Source organism: Amphiprion ocellaris, chromosome 1 (assembly GCF_022539595.1).
Source record: "Amphiprion ocellaris isolate individual 3 ecotype Okinawa chromosome 1, ASM2253959v1, whole genome shotgun sequence".
NCBI classification, from domain to species: domain Eukaryota; kingdom Metazoa; phylum Chordata; class Actinopteri; family Pomacentridae; genus Amphiprion; species Amphiprion ocellaris.
This window is the reverse complement of record NC_072766.1, coordinates 3,961,396-3,977,318: the sequence shown is the minus strand read 5'-3', so window position 1 is coordinate 3,977,318 and position 15,923 is coordinate 3,961,396. Positions and strand designations below refer to the sequence as shown.

The following is a 15,923-nucleotide window of genomic DNA, read 5'->3' as shown; positions in this document are numbered from 1 at the left end:
GATGTTGTTTTGAGGCTAACTCAATAAACTTTAAAAAAGAATCTGATTTGACAGGTGATTTTACACATGCAGTTTTTATGCTCTACCACTGAAAGAGCAATAATGGCTTCTCCCAATGCAATTAAATAGGAGCTTGGTCTTGTTAAATAACTGATCTAAGGCATTTCCAAGACGGTGGTTGAGGGGTGAGACCTGCCTATAAGGTATTAAGTATGTATATATATATATATATATATATATATATATATATATATATATATATATATATATATATATATATATATATATATATATGTATATTTATGCTGAAATAACTGATTTTGTTCCATTACATGCTAACAGAGAAGGTGTCAGTAACACAACACACTGGTGAGCCACTACAGTCAACATTAGGTTGTTTTTTGCTTAACGTCAGCATGTTAGCATGTAATTGAAAGCACCACTAGTGGTGTCTCTTACAGCTGCCAGCACAGTCACAGATTGTACATTTTGCATTTCACATTTGGATATAATTTCATGGATGAAAACAATGTGGGTTTTTCAATTAGAGCACTTAAAACCTTCTAATTGTATTCTAGGAGTGATTTTCCCAGTTTTCACAACCCTTCGTAGATTCCTGAAAGTTTGAAATCTAGTGCAGTAGAGAGATGTTTGACAGCAACACAAGTTGAGGATAAAAACACAGAATGTACCTTGTACAGTTCACAGTATATAATTAAGCAGCAGTGTGTTCAGGAGTTAGAGACTAAATATAAGGAAGGAAGAGGAGCCAATATCAACTTCGCTTTGAAAAGTCAACACCAAAGGCCTTTTTTAAATTCTCAGTGATGCCCCGACTCCATCCTCTTCCTCTGCTCTGGCAGATTGAGGAGGTTCTTTTGTCTGAATTCTCAAATCCTCTAATCTCTTGCAGCTCCTGTCAGGTGGGTTCTGTTGGTTCTTTCAGCACCAGTTTAGATCCGTCCCCCTACCCACCCTCAAGGGCATTTTTTCCATCAACGTGACCTGCAAAAACATCAAATCTAAACCACCACTCTGGTTCAACATCTGCCATTGACGTGTTTTTGTTTTGTTATGATCGAGTGAAGAGAGAAATGGCAGGTGCTGCTTCTACGCTGTTAACCTAATTTAATCTCTCATCAACCCACAGCACTTATCCTATTAGCGCTTTGGGTTTTTTTTGTTCCTGAAGTGAACCAAACAGTCTGTTTCATAATCTCACAACAGCATGATTCATACATATGATTCATAACATTAAAAAAAGATAAAGGGGGCTTTTTTGAAGCTTCAGTTACATAAGACAACCATTTCTTTATTTCTCACCTCTGCTGTACACAACATGAACAAGCAAAGACACAATCACACACACGAAGACACACTCACCCACCTACACACAGGTCATAAGAAAATGTACAAAACGAAATATGGCTGTTTGTACGCCATGTAGGTTGAGCACTGATAATACAGTGGAATGATATATAAAAAAAGTGAATTATTCGTCATCCTCTTCCTCCTCCTCTTCGTCGCTGATTACATATTTTTTAGCCTTTTTGGTGGCCGTTTCGTCGTCGTCTTCTGCCTTCCTCTTGCCTGATCCCTCACCCTCCTGTGCAAAACAAAGCAGGATACATGACGAGGTGAAATGACGTGCCAGCTGTGCTGACAGCAGCAGACTTTCTGTACAGCGTTTCAGGACATGCAGGTTGTCAAGTACAGTTCTGACAGCGTCACTTGTGTTTTTTATTGGACAGCCAGTGCAGAAGTTAATGAACTTTGGAAAAACTCGTATTTCTTGTGCTGTTTAGTTCATATAAGGATAATGTGGGGATAAGTTGGGTTTTTTAACTGCCACAGTATCCTGCCTTACACTGCCCCCTGTCTGTCCACCAGAGAACATCACTCACCTCATCACTGTCTAACTTCTTGGCCTTCATCAGCCTCTGGGCTTTATCATCATCGGAGCCTTCATCGCTGTCTGATGAGTAGATCCTGGCTCGCTCCTCTGGATTGGGTGGAGAAAAGCAGGACGTTCAATAGATCTCAGTAATACCAGAAAGTAATGAGAATGTGACAGTGGAGAATGTAAAATCCATTCATCCTCACCTCTCAGGCCTCCTCCTCCCTTGTATTTGCTCTTGATGGCTGCCAGGCTGATGGCCTCCTCGCCTTCCTCCTCGTCGTCGTAGCGGTCGGGCTCCAGGTAGCTGCTGCTCAGGCCTCTCTGGTGCTGCTTCTCCCTCATCCTCCTCTGCTGGGACTCTCTGCGGATGGAAGCTCGCAGCCTCTCTTCCTCTTTCTGCAACGAGAGACACCAGTTGGAGTTATTTTAAGCACCGACTTTTAAAGATTCCTCTTAGTATAAGCTGCAGGGTGTTTTGTTGACAACAAACAGAGGCTCACTGCTGCATTTTTGGGAGGTAACGTTGTTTTTAAAATCACTATCGGCTAACTAAAAATGCTTAGTCAAACAAGAGATTATTACTGATAATGTAGTCGGGTCTACACTCCCTCACGCTCAATATGCACAGCCAACAAAAGACGCCTGATCCAACCACCACAACAGGGCCGGTCGATAGCTAGACTCTTCTCTGTGGTTTCCAAACTCTGTTCGATCTGCAGAATCCCTCTCAGTCTTTATGAAAGGACTAAAGACCCAGCTCTTCCCTGAACATCTTTGCACTTAACAGACCGCAAAGAGCAAAAAAAAAAAATAATAAAAAAAAATAAAACCCTGTTACATCCCGCACTGTCTGTAGGCACCACAGTCCTATTATCACACTTTTGTTTTATGACTCTTATTCAGGTTGTTGTCTCCTGACTGGATCTTTGCTTGTGTTGTTTCTACTGTCAGATGTACGCCACTTTGGATAAAAGCATCTGCTAAATGAAATTGTTGAATAATGCTCACACATGCGATTATCCTAAAACACTCTCAGCTGTTGTTTCAGGAATTCTTAACCTAAAACACTAGATATTAACTACACACTATATGAAAAAATCTGCTTTTTGTCTCACATTTTAGTCTGTTTTTGCTGTTCTTTGTTTGTAATCTACCTCCTTGAATACTCTTACCTTGCTTACTGTTTTGTGATTGATGGAACACAGCGGAATAAACAAAGGATTAAAGGATATCTAGCTATATTAAATGAAAAGCTCCAGGCAAAGTAAGGGTGTATAAGAGAAAGGGAGACTTTGTTCTTATTTTCTTCAATATTTGCCATTTTGTACTTGTCAGCTTTGGCAGGCAATCAGTTGGTTCTTTCTGGGTGTCCCTCGCCTGAATAAGCTGTACTTTTTTAAGAAAAAGCCGCTTTGTTGGTGTTCACTGAAAAACAAACAACTGGCAAAAGTATCTGCATAAAATGGGAAACCGCCACGTGCTGTGGTAAGAGCTCGCACAAGCACTCAGAGAATAATGTTTCCATCATACTGGACATAATGTTCTTATTGGAAATAACAGAACGTACCTAAATGTGCAGTCATGTGATAAAACTTAGTATCAAAGTTGTGTTTGTAGGTTCAACAATTACAATTGCCCGAGGCTGGACGTCTTCCCCAGGTACATGCCATCTGAGCAGGGCAGCGAGGACAGCAAGACTCTAAACGATGCTATCAGCTGTGCTTGTTTAGGTTGACAATAAACCCACAACCAGAACATCAGACTTGCTGATACCGTTTCCATTTCAGTGACCCCTCCATGATCTCATTATGTAAGCACGTCAGGTTACGGCTTTATGTAATGGAGCACGATGCTTGTCAACAACTGGCCTCATGCAACCTTTTCGGTCTCTGCGGAGGTGAAAGCATTCTCAGACGGGGCTGAGGAAAGACAAACAGAACAGCACAGATGGACAGATTGTGCGTTACCTTAATCATTTCGTTGCGATGCGACTCTGGATCTCGTCCAGCCATGGGAAGGATTCGGATCTTCTGTGTCTTTGAGCAGCGGTCAGCCAGGGACAGGGTCATCTTCCTGTGGGTCGCGCTGTCTGTGGAGTGGGGCCTGGAAACACAAAAAAAAACAAGAAACATGTCAGATTTACTGTGGACATCAGAGTGATTCAGGTTTTTTCCTCTAATACACAAAGACAGTCTTGACTGTGTAGTCCTCATACAAAAGATTGTAACTATAAACACACTGATCTGACAAAGTATACAGACAGGTAACACATTAAAAGAGAAAACCTGAACCCTACATCACTACAGTGAAGGGGTCTGGTGGCTCTGTTTTGGTGTGTAGGAGCACTTTGTTGGCATGATTTGGTTCCATTTATCCCTGCTGTCAAACATGCGGCCCATGGATCAAAACCGGCCCTCCAGAGGGTCCAATCCGGGCTGCTGGACGACTTTGTATATTTTGTTTTGTCTCATTTTTGTAATATTTTGTCTTGTTTTTGTTGTTTTTAGTCTTTTGCTGTATATTTGATGTTTGTCTCATGTTTTGTCATTTTGTGTTTCCTTTTTGTCTCACTTGTGTTTTTGTAATATTTTTGTCATTTTGTGTTATGCTTTATTCGCTGTTTTGTTTGTTGTTTTTGTCTCGTTTGTACATTTTTTGTTGCTTTGGAACTTTTTTGTCAAATTTTTTGTCTGTTTCGTTTTCAGGTTGTTCATGATATTTTGTAAAAAGATAATTCCTTAAATGTGAACATTTTCCTTTTTTTGGCATTTTTTTTTGCACTAAAACAAAGAGAAAATTTGGAGTCGTGGTTATTTATAGGTTATCATGCTGTGATTTTACTGGTCCAGCCCACTGGAGATCAAACTGGGCTGAATGTGGAACCTGAACTAAAATGAGTTTGACACCCCTGCCTTAAAGGGAAGGGTCACTGCAAACCAATACAAATTTGTCTCTATCCTATGATGAAACGTTGCTATCCTCCCATTTCAAGGGCACAAGGGGTCAATGAAGGGCTTGATAAGTATGAAAATGATATGAATCATATCATATGTACCTTCAAAGTCACTAGATCTCAACTCAACTGAACACCCATAGAAGAGACGGTGTACTCTACGTCCATCAAAAAACACCAAATAAAGGAATATCTTTTTAAAGAATGGTGATCCATCCCTCCAGCAGAGCTCAAGAGGCTTTCAGAATCAATGTTTAAACACATCGGATCTCCTCTGGCAGCACGTAGTGACCTAACACCTCACTAAAACACCTTTTGTTGATTTATCTGCACACTTGCATTGAAAACTTGCAAAAAAAACAAACAAACAAAAAAACCCATCAATACATACTGCCAAGCCTGCTTTTGCCCACATTCATTAAAGCTACCTTGTGGAGTTTTAATATCACCCTGGCCCACGCTCTGTTTCTATTTTGTGCATTCACATTGCACATGGGCGATTTGCAGCAAACTCCTACCAACAGTTTCAAGCTTTTCATTCACTGACAATTGCAGAAATGTAGCAATGAGCCAAAAAAAGGTAAGTACAGCTGCTTTTATAGCTGATGGAAACCCTGCAGTAGATACCCACGGTACAGTTTTGTTATTTCTGCTTAAGTGTCTGATTTCACCCTTTGATATCACTTCTTAAGCGCTGCATGTTTTGTTTGTAATTAGAGCATGTCGAGCTTCATATTCTCCCCGTGTTTACGCTCTTTAATTTACTTCATGATGCACAGTGATCATGAGAGACACGTAAAGATTAATAGCACTGAAGTTGTAGATGTGTTAGTGAGTATGTGAGGGTCCACATCTGCCTAAGTCTGCGAGACCCAGAGTGGCAGCGGCGTACATGTGCAGAACACAATGACATCAATCTACTACACACATAAGGAAACGAGGCAAACTCTAAGTGGATGACAAAGTAACACAATAACAATATCTATATGTACATGTGCGAGTCCACCAGGAAGTACAATCAAGGCCTAATGTGTAGGAGACTACTGATGTACTATTGTGCATTCACTGTGTTCCCATTTATTTTGTAATATACCATGAAAACAGAGAGCAGGTTTGTTGTGTAACGCCTTTGTTAAATGTTTGTTCTTCAAAAGGAGAGTTTTTTCAGCTTCCTTAAGGGTTTTATTCTCAACCAACTCCACTGACATCAAAGACTTGTTGGGGAATAAATAACCAGTCTCAGTTCTTGGAGTCTCCATGTGTAGCTACATTTCTGATCAGCTGTACATCAGTTACACTATAACTAAAAGCACAACCTCTGAGTCTGTGCACAAAGTCACAGCAGGATCTTAAAGCAGCAGCACAAATTGGCCTCATGAAAAATACACTGACAAACAAGGTAGGATGATATTCAAAAAAATCTGCTTTGCAAATGTTGTTATGTGGAAAGAAATTGTGTTTGTTAGCTCAGGAACAAACACTGCACATTTTGCTGAGAAACATGTACAAATATAACTGCATCTGTTTGACCTCACGGAAGACATCTGTTGTCCTGTTTTACACTCTGTCCCAGAACATTAGGTCCACGACTTCTCGACTGTTTTCGTGAAGCTGCTTGTTTAATGTTTTGGTACTGCAGGGGTTTCAGGTAAATCAGCATTTTGCTCTGTTTCTGCCTGCATAGATACCAGCATCTATCGGTTCCTTAGCTGAGTCATATTCTAATAAAAATGTCATAAAGGCATCAACTCGTATGACAGAGATGTTTTTGCTAGATATTCCTTTTTAAAAAATGTGAGAATTTGACATATAGTTAATTCATGATTCTTCCTTAAGATCTAGCATCTTGCATTCAGAGTCTCTTGTCTGTTTGGTAAACACATTAATGGAGCAACTAAACCTCAGCTGTTTCTCAATCTCGCACAAATGCTTCTGCTCCATTAAGTTTTGAGGTTGCTTAAAGCCTCTTTTAGAAGAGAAAAGCTGTGTTCTAACTATTTGTGCACTGAGCAGCTTCAGCTCTAATCCTAATCAAAACTCCGATGATAAGACTCAATCACAACAAATGGTAATGTTCTGTCTGGGAGGGCTGTTGTACATTAAATCAGGCTTGGCCGGCGTCCTACTAGACGCATGTGGTTGGAGACGACAGAACATTCAGGTGGACTCAGGGGCTGTAAGAGGCTTATGCAGTTCTTACTGGGAGAAACCTGGGCAGCTTGCACAAGGTGATCCAGGGACTTAGGGCATAAAGTACATTTCTGAATGGAGCCTGAATGAAGGGTGCCATTGTTGTCGTTGGGAATTAGAGGTAACCCGGGGCTTGTTTAGTGCGCGTTCAGCTGTCAGGCAGCCAGACAGACGAGGAGTATCCCTAGCAACTCATAGTTTATATGTCTCAAGTGAAAATGTGTGTCTCTGTGTGAGACTTTGGCCCTAATAGCAGCCTGTCACCAACACAACAATGCCGTCTTAGTGCGTTACCTGAATGTGAGTTTGGTTTTGAACACAGCTTGCCCTTGCAGTCCAGTACCCTGTCGGATGAACAGGTGGTTGTGGTCTCCCTGGAGAGGAGCTTTGTAAACATCAAACACTTCGTTCCCCAGGTGGAGGGACATGCTGCGACAAGAATAGGAAATTGAAAAGGCATGAAAAGTACAGATCACGTCCCGTTCACAGTGTCACAACCCCAACATCGAGCTTGACGTAACACACACCTGCCATCGGACCATTTGACAATACGTGCATTGCTTTCTCGTGTTTCATTTCCCTCCTCGTCTCTCTTCACTCTCCACCGGATTGTATTCTCCACCTGTGAGAGAAAAGTAGAAAACCTCACTTTCACATGTTCTGACAAGCATCATAGAAGATCTTTTAGGAACTGATAGTGCTTCCAGTTTATTAAATTTTGAGCCCACACAGACAACTACACACCTTCAGTTTGAGCCTGGTTCGTCCTTCTTCATCCAGCATTTCTTCATCTTCAAATTCATCCTCATAGTACTGAGGATCAAAGGGTCTATAAAGGCAGATAGAGTGAAAATCCAAATAAATAAACCTTTTATGGTCATCAAATCTCTTACTGGACTAGCCCCTGACTATTTATCTGATACATTGGCTCGGTTTGCCCCTTTTATATGCCTCAGATCCTCTAACGCTGGACTCTTAAACTTTTACTAGACTACAATTAAGACATACTGAGACGCTGGACAATATGTCATTGGCCTTTCCCTTTGAAATAACATTTAAAAGTATCTGATCAATAGATGGCTTTAAATGAAACCTTAAAGCATCTTTGTAGGCTTGTGTTTATCTAGTGTCATGTAATTGACTAGTATCAAACCAATTTATTACTCTACTGGACTATTAGAGTGATTTTAGTGCAAATATTTAATTGTTTTATGATTATTATATTATTTTTATGATCAAATTTTTATTGATTTAAAGCAATCTGTGGTGTACTTGCTGTATGAACTGTGCAATACAAATAACACTACTGCTATGTGACTTTTCTTGTCCCTATTCTATCTTCTTTCATATTTGATCTTTTCCCTACATTTTAAAAGGACCTCAGAGATGATAAAGTAAACAATGTGTTGCTGTATGTACAGTGCTGTATTCTGACCTGGGCTCCACAGACAGAAAGTTGGGCAGTTTGACAAAATAAAGGTCAGATCCCAGGTCAGTGCTGACTTTAGGGATCTCTACTTCAATGCGAGTTTCAGGTGCAGGCTCCTCATCTGCCTGCTCCCCCTCCATCCCATCCTCTGTATCCTGGACACACACAAAGAGAATATTTCAAAAAAAAAAAAGAAGACACTGTATGATTCGTTGACCCACGATAATAGGGATCAGCTCAGAGAGGCTTAGCGAAAGGCTCTGAGAAAAAGAGATTTGGGAATTCTTTTAAAGAGGACTCTGCACAATTAAAGAGGTTTGATGACCGGTGCAGGGAAGAGGCAGAGAGCCAGAGGACAGATAGGTACCAGGGGCTGTCCCGGGGTCGGAGGCTTCTCTGCATCGCTGTCTGATGAGATGTCGTCAGCCTCTCCGAACAGGTCGTCTGCTGCAGTCTTCTTTACTGTGGAACAGTATGGAAGAGGAACTATTTTAAAACATGTCAACAAAAATGTCAAATTCAGCAGCATTAAAGCTCAGATTTGAACTGCAGCTGCTCCTATAAAACAAAAATTTTAAGTTAGCAGTGAATAGATTTCTTTCTTACCTTTCTTCGTTCCAATATCACTGTCTGAATCTGAATCAGAGGCAGGCTTTGCTTTGGTTTTCTGCCTTATGAAGTCATCTTCACTATCGCTGCCCTTTGCAGACTCTGAAAAATAAATCACAATAGGTAATTTAAGGTACAACTTCCATGAAACTGCATGGTTTAAATCAAACATACAGGACACAAAGCATATAAAGTAAAAAGGGTTCAGTACCACATGCAGAAAGGCTGAGGGACAAATTAATCTCATATTAACCTCAGAGTTCTGAGCTAAACCTTCGAGTTCAGGATAAAATGCTCACCTATGGCCATAATCCACAAATTCTAATGCGTGAAGATTAACATGCTGCGGTTTGTGTTCAACGTTTCTTGTATCTCTGACACCAGACCCACCTGGTTTCCTGTTCCTCGGCCCTTCATCATCAGAGTTCTCTCTGTCTTCATCAGAGTAACGACGTTTCTCCTCCTCATCCTCCGACTGGTCGCTTTTAACTCCCCCCCCCCACTTCTCATCGTCTGATTGGTTCTCCCTGCCGGAAGCTTCCCCATCAGAGTGAGGGGTACCTGGACCCGACTGTGGAGTCCCAGGATCACTGTGCAAACTGGTTCAAAACACAGATATACGATCAAATAAGGTGGTAGTCTGACAACAAAGGAAAATGTCTTGTAATAACATCATAGGCTGGATTATTAATTTGGTCTCTATCTTCCAAGATGTAGAAACACAAGTAAAAATTGTCAAAAGTGCTGAAACAGGAAGTAAAACAATTTATTTCTGAAATTTACTAGTTGTTACTAGTTACTAGTATTTACTAACAATGTTATGTACCTCACGTGGCTGTTAGCAAAAGACTGACAAATATAATTTGTTGCTATTTCCATTAATGATTAAGCCTGGCAATAATCTGTTTTAATAGTAATAGCTTGAAAAGAATGAAACTAGTCAGTGTCTCTGTACATCCTGACTTATACAGTTTGTGGCTCTCAGGCTCAAACCCATTCACAAGTACATAGTTTCACTGTTGTTAGTGAAAGAATACTAGAATCCATGAAAGGGTTAGATTTTCTCTAGAGATATATATGTACGGATGAATTAAAAAAGAATCTACAGTATCTGCGTTAACTGTAATGAGGGAACATGTCTCTCAGTTCAACACTGTATTTCATTTTCACTGAGATTACTTGATCAGGTAAAGGTTTGGTATATTTATTTGTTGTGCAGAATGTTTTTCTTCTGGCAGATTGCACAATTCAACACTTCCAGGGTTCAGAATAGTCACTTTGATCATTTGATACACAAAAATGAAAAAAATTACTTGAATAAATGAAACTTCAACTAACAAAACTGGTTTAAAAAAACACATTTGAGGATGAAATTAGGAGAAGTGATTTGCTGTAACTGACTTTTGATAGCCATGAATTAAGTCTTTGCTGGGATTTGTTGATAAGACTACAAAAACACACTGCATCACAGCTAAAGCATGTCAATATACTTTACAAAAAGAATATACAGTAAGATATTAGAACATCTCAGTCTCTAAATAAGCATCCACATCACATCCCTCTGATATCATCTACATTCATCTATACTGAGTTCTGCCCTGTGTGTGCTGTCATACCTTCTGTCTGAAGGGACGCTGCCCCTGTCAGAATGAGGGCTTCCACCACCAGACATCCCGCTGCCAGCTGGGCTTCCTCCATCCGACCGGTGGCCGCCGTCATCCTCGTCTTCGTCCTCATCTCGGTGTTCGTGCTCCGAGCCGCTGTGCTGCTCTGCATCAGAGTGATCATTTTCCCCCTGGTCGGAGTGCATGCTGGCGTCTGACTGGTTTCCTGAGCGTTCGGATTGGTTGTCGCTGCCGCTGTGTTGACTGTGCTGCTCATCCTCACTGTCATCTCCAAACAGCTCCTATAGGGCAGAAGGAAAGATTAATATGTTTAGATCTTGTACAGATAAACATCATTCCTGCACACTGTCCATCCCGACCTCTCTACCAGGTTTACGTCGTGTTTGGAAGGTAATTAATCTTTCCAATGAGTTCACATGTACAAGCCCAGTATACAACTGAATAAATCTGGGGTTAAATAAGCACCAAGGAGAAACAGCTATATTGACACTAAAATTTAATTTCCAAGGTAAGCAGAAACATGTTCAATATCACAGCAAGTATTGGCAATATAAGTATCAGCCTATGTGCTTTTTTTGAAGTTTCACTTCATCCTATTATTTTGCAAATCATGTTACAAGTAATTAAAATTGTGAACTCAGGCTACAGTGCTTACACACTCTGCAGTGTCAAACCGAAGCTCCGAATTTTCATTTGTTCTTGTTAACAATGACACGACATTTATATAAGCAAGGATGCTCTGGTGAGTTTGTTCCCTCAAGAGAAGTTCCATTTTTAATAAGCAGAGTCCAATGTAACACAGAAATATTACTTATTTTCTTGCCTATACATCATTTTTACTCCTCAGAGATTGTTAGGTTACTGTGGTAGCAGCAGAATTTTCAGTGCTACCACCTAACTTGCATCATGTTGTCTGAATGATGTCTACAAGATCTAAAAATAAAAGCACACACCTTATTCATACTGGCTTTTCCTGCCTCCTGGTCGTCATCATCGTTATCCCGTTCTCTGTCACTGTCGCTGCCGCTGCCTGAAGCGTTGCTGGCAGATCGAGGTCTTTCCTGCTCAGAGTCTGAACCGGAGCCAGAGCCAGAGCCAGATTCTACAAAGTAGCAAAGCAGAATGTTTTTCTTGTGGCACATAGTACAGCTCATCACCTACAGGTTTATTTCTGGTTCAGAATGGGTTTTTGGGAGGTGACTAAATACAGCTGTAAACATGGCAGGTGACGGCAGCGTGCGTGCAGTCTGTGTAACCCTGTTTGACAGAAATTTATGCATTTTCCTGTTATTTCTTATCATCATATCATTGCTTGAGAAATTGAAAATGTGAATAACAAAATTGACATAAAAAATACATTTTTATATTCTCATCATTTTGGTGCAAGTGATTTTCTTTTGGTTATTACTAAAACCTCTTTGGGGGCCACCAAATTATTACTCTATGCAGGGAAAATGCTCACTTAAACTGGGCAAACTGGGCAAATGCATGTGGCATTATTGTGAAAATTAAATCACAATGTGAGGGATAACCTCCTTAAACAGTATTCATGTTTGACAGTTTGGTCAATATTTGTGCAAGACTTCCGCCACTGAAATAGGAAATGCTCTTTTAAGATGCATTTTACATTGAATTTTTTGCACAAGTTACTGTTTTAATGTTGAATAAAATCTTTTAAATTGTTCCCCTTATGGTTATTGTCAGAACTAAAATCTGCTTGACTCACTGTGGACTGACAGATAGTTTTCTCAGAACAACTCAGGTGCTATTAATTGTTTTCACACAAAATTCTAATGTTTGATTTAAGTTATCCTCAATTCACTCAGTCAAATGTAGGTGGTAAACCAATTTATTCATTTTCTATTTATATTACTGTGTGATTGTTTCTTAATGTACTTGTGTAAATCATTGCCCTGAGAATATTCCAGTGAATTGCCAGAATGATTCAAACATACACATTTTCATTGCCAGAAAAGATGTGGACAATAAGATATATATTAAGAGATATCAGGTTGGCAGAATCAGAAAGTATGACACATTTTTTTCATTTGGCATTCCTTGAACATCTAATTGTGTATTGAACCATTGGAAGCATGTCTGCTTTATGGTAATAGCAGCATTTTGTATAAATGTGCCAACAAAGTAAAATAGTGCTTTGATTTTTCAGGTATTTTATTCTTGGGATTAGCTAAAAGACAGGCCTCCAGAAGAGTTTACCCATATTGCATATTTCTGATGCATACAGTGAATAATGTCCGTATTAAGAAGCTTTTGAATAACTATTTAACAACTGAAAGTTATATTTGTATGGCATTAGATTAGATGATTCTGGGTGACTTCAAAGAAAATCTGACTTGCTATGCTATTTCTAGTACAGTTAGTTAAGCTCAGTGAGGACTGAAATGCACAATTTCACTGTATTTTCTCTTACTGATAAGGTTTGTAAAAAGAAATTTCATGTCAGTGGCGATGCTGCACTAGCTCTAGTATGATGTAAACCAAAGTCTTGAAACATGACTTAAGCACCCTGAGAGTTGTGTTTATTCTTAAGTGGTCATTTGCATGTTAAATTAAATGCTTTGCAGCACAGTAACACTACACGTGACTGGTTAGAGCATACACCGTAGAAATAGTGCTGGTAAGTGATTGTTATTGGACAGGGTTTCTGCAGAAATCAGACAGTCAAATTTAATGCTTTTTAATGTCATTTTTATGCTATACTGTAAAAATTTTAATGCCACGACCGTGAACTCAACAAATTACACGGGTTTGGGTTTTTTTTTGCAAAAGATGATTTTTATATGAAAACTGTCCCTACATTTCATTATTTCTGAATCCAGAAACCACCCCTGACCACCAACGGGTTGTAGTCATTCTCTGAAATCCACGTTTTCTAGCCATTTTTGCTGAAATTTGCGTTTCTCCATTTCCCAGCTCCACCTGGTCCAGTCTGCCGGCCACTTTAAAAACGTGCAGTTTTTGGCAATTGTACCCGACCAGCCGGAACAATTATCACAATGCTTCGGCATGTTTACGCAGATGCACATATCTGACAAATCGCAGTCTATAATTATATATTATTATATTATTATTGTCAAATGTTTTTCTTGAAACTGCAGAAACAATTCTTAATGCCAATGAGAATCAAATTTAATGATTTTTAATGCCATTTAAGGCCTTAATTTTCGCAAAATCAGTTTAATGACTATTAATGCTTTTTAATGCCCTGCAGAAACCCTGTTGGAGCTGCTAGCATGAACTATTTCCAGCTTAGCCAACCAACCTGAGTACAAACACAGAAATCACGCAGCTTAAACTAGCCTGCTGGCGCATCCTAAAGAATACAAGCCAAATATAAAAAGGATGGACGAAATTTATAATTGTTTTGATCAAACCTAACGTCCAGGAGACTTGAATGAATTTTTTTTATGGACTTCACGCGCATCAGTTTAAGTTGCACTTTCAACGACAGTCGCCCGTGAGAAGCTAACTTCCGATTAGCATAGTGGCTAAACTCCAGATGTGTTCTTGGGAAAATTTTATTAAAAAGCACCACAATCGACGAGTGACAGACATAATTACCTCGCTGGTCATTGTCGCTGTCCCCATCACTCCCGAACAATTCATCCATGTCCGCCATTTCTGCCGAACTGGAGTAAAATCTGACCGACAGGAAGGAATCGGAAGCGGCAACGTTTCGTATCCAGTTCAAACCGTAGCCGACAAGCTGCTGCAGTGAGTCAAACCAGACAGCAGGGGGCGCTGCAGACCGCTATAAACCATTTATAATACAGTCTATGCTATAAACTCATTAACCCTCGTGTAGTCCTGCGGGTCAAAATTGACCCATTTTAAAATTTGAAAATGTGGGAAAAAAATACTTTCACAGTGAAACTTCTGATGTTCACATTTTCAACATTTTGGGGAAATCTTTGAACATTTTTGGGAGATAAAAAAGAAATGTTAAAAATATTTTTTAAGAACATTCACAAAAAAAAAATAATACATTTTTTGTGAATGTTGGTTTTTTGTGAATGTTCTTAAGGAGAATATTAGAAATTCTATTGATAATGTAATCACTTTAGATATTTTTAGGATTTTTTTGGAAGATTTTTCGTCATTTTTTGAAAATATTTATAAGAATTTTCTTGCCAAATTTGGGGGATTTTTTTGAAAAAAATAAAACTTTTAAGGGAAACTTTTAATTAATTATTGGAAATTTCTTCCTGAAGGTTTTTCAAATTTTCAGAAATTTGGAGAATTTTTTTGAAGTTTTGGATTTTTTTCAGACAAGGAAATGATATTTTTTGGTGCCCATAAATGAAGACAACACGAGGGTTAAGACAATAGTTTGACAACAAACTCATACATGTATTTCACTTTTCACACTTTATTTAATTAAATTGTTTATTCCAAAAATACAAGACATATATTGTTTAATATGTTTGAAAGTCTTTCTCTCCACAAAAAAAAAAGAAAAACACAAAAGAAAAACTCACCTTAACATATAACCATGCCAGACACTCAAATATACAAATATATGCTTAGAGGATAGACAAAGAAAGAAAGAAAGAAAGAAAGAAAGAAAGAAAGAAAGAAAGAAAGAAAGAAAGAAAGAAAGACAACAATTGTGTTGTAATCTTTGTAAAATAATCTTTGAAAATTTGTGAAGTAATCAATAAAGGTTTGCCATATGTATTGCTTTTCATAGAAATATAAAATAGCATCCAAAAATCCACATAGCTACTCAAATAACAGTGATATAATAGGAATAATTCATTGGATTTAAAAGAGAATTATAGAGTACAATATAGAGTAAGTCAACAGAGTCGGTGAAATCATACTGCCAATTTTAAAGAAATATTTCAAAAGAAACTGAAAAGTTGCACACAATAATGAAATACTCAGCTTCATATGAAATAATTTATTATCATGTATAATATTTCAGTATCAGTTTCAATATTTAATTGTTCTTGCAATATTCCATTTTTATGTGCAATATTTCATTATCTTTTAAAATATTACTTTGCAACCTCAGAATCATTGCCAGTATTACCTACCTATTTTATTTTCAGTTATGTATTGTATTTAAATCTTATTGCGTTTTTATTAGGAAGTACATTTATTATTCATTCTTATCTTATCTTATCTTATCTTATCTTATCTTATCTTATCTTATCTTATCTTATCTTATCTTATCTTATCTTATCTTATCTT

General features: G+C 38.6%; 1 protein-coding gene and 1 long non-coding RNA gene across 2 annotated transcripts; one reads left to right on the top strand and one right to left on the bottom strand.

Moving 5' to 3' along the window:
* Nucleotides 1-1,286: 1,286 nt before the first annotated feature.
* leo1 (LEO1 homolog, Paf1/RNA polymerase II complex component) lies at nucleotides 1,287-14,422 on the bottom strand. The gene is made up of 14 exons (XM_023283976.3): nucleotides 14,289-14,422; nucleotides 11,660-11,808; nucleotides 10,698-10,987; nucleotides 9,472-9,680; nucleotides 9,079-9,183; nucleotides 8,840-8,934; nucleotides 8,479-8,627; nucleotides 7,788-7,872; nucleotides 7,571-7,665; nucleotides 7,338-7,472; nucleotides 3,868-4,003; nucleotides 2,104-2,296; nucleotides 1,905-2,002; nucleotides 1,287-1,606 (listed from the first exon to the last, which is right to left on the bottom strand). The coding sequence occupies exons 1-14, from the start codon at nucleotides 14,344-14,346 to the stop codon at nucleotides 1,493-1,495; spliced, it is 1,911 nt and encodes a 636-aa protein (XP_023139744.1). The 5' UTR covers nucleotides 14,347-14,422; the 3' UTR covers nucleotides 1,287-1,492.
* Nucleotides 6,125-11,663, top strand: LOC129350374 (uncharacterized). The gene is made up of 2 exons (XR_008603795.1): nucleotides 6,125-6,252; nucleotides 6,427-11,663. It is a non-coding gene; the product is annotated as an uncharacterized LOC129350374 (long non-coding RNA).
* Nucleotides 14,423-15,923: the final 1,501 nt, after the last annotated feature.

What these genes read in the sequence shown, in the direction of transcription:
- leo1 (XM_023283976.3), bottom strand. Translation starts at nt 14,346, where the DNA reads ATGGCGGACATGGATGAATTGTTCGGGAGTGATGGGGACAGCGACAAT. An exon ending in GAAAAGCCAGTATGAATAAG is followed by an intron (nt 10,988 to 11,659) that starts GTGTGTGCTTTT and finishes TCTGCCCTATAG; the next exon opens with GAGCTGTTTGGAGATGACAG. An exon ending in AAAACCAAACTCACATTCAG is followed by an intron (nt 4,004 to 7,337) that starts GTAACGCACTAA and finishes TTGTGTTTCCAG; the next exon opens with GCCCCACTCCACAGACAGCG.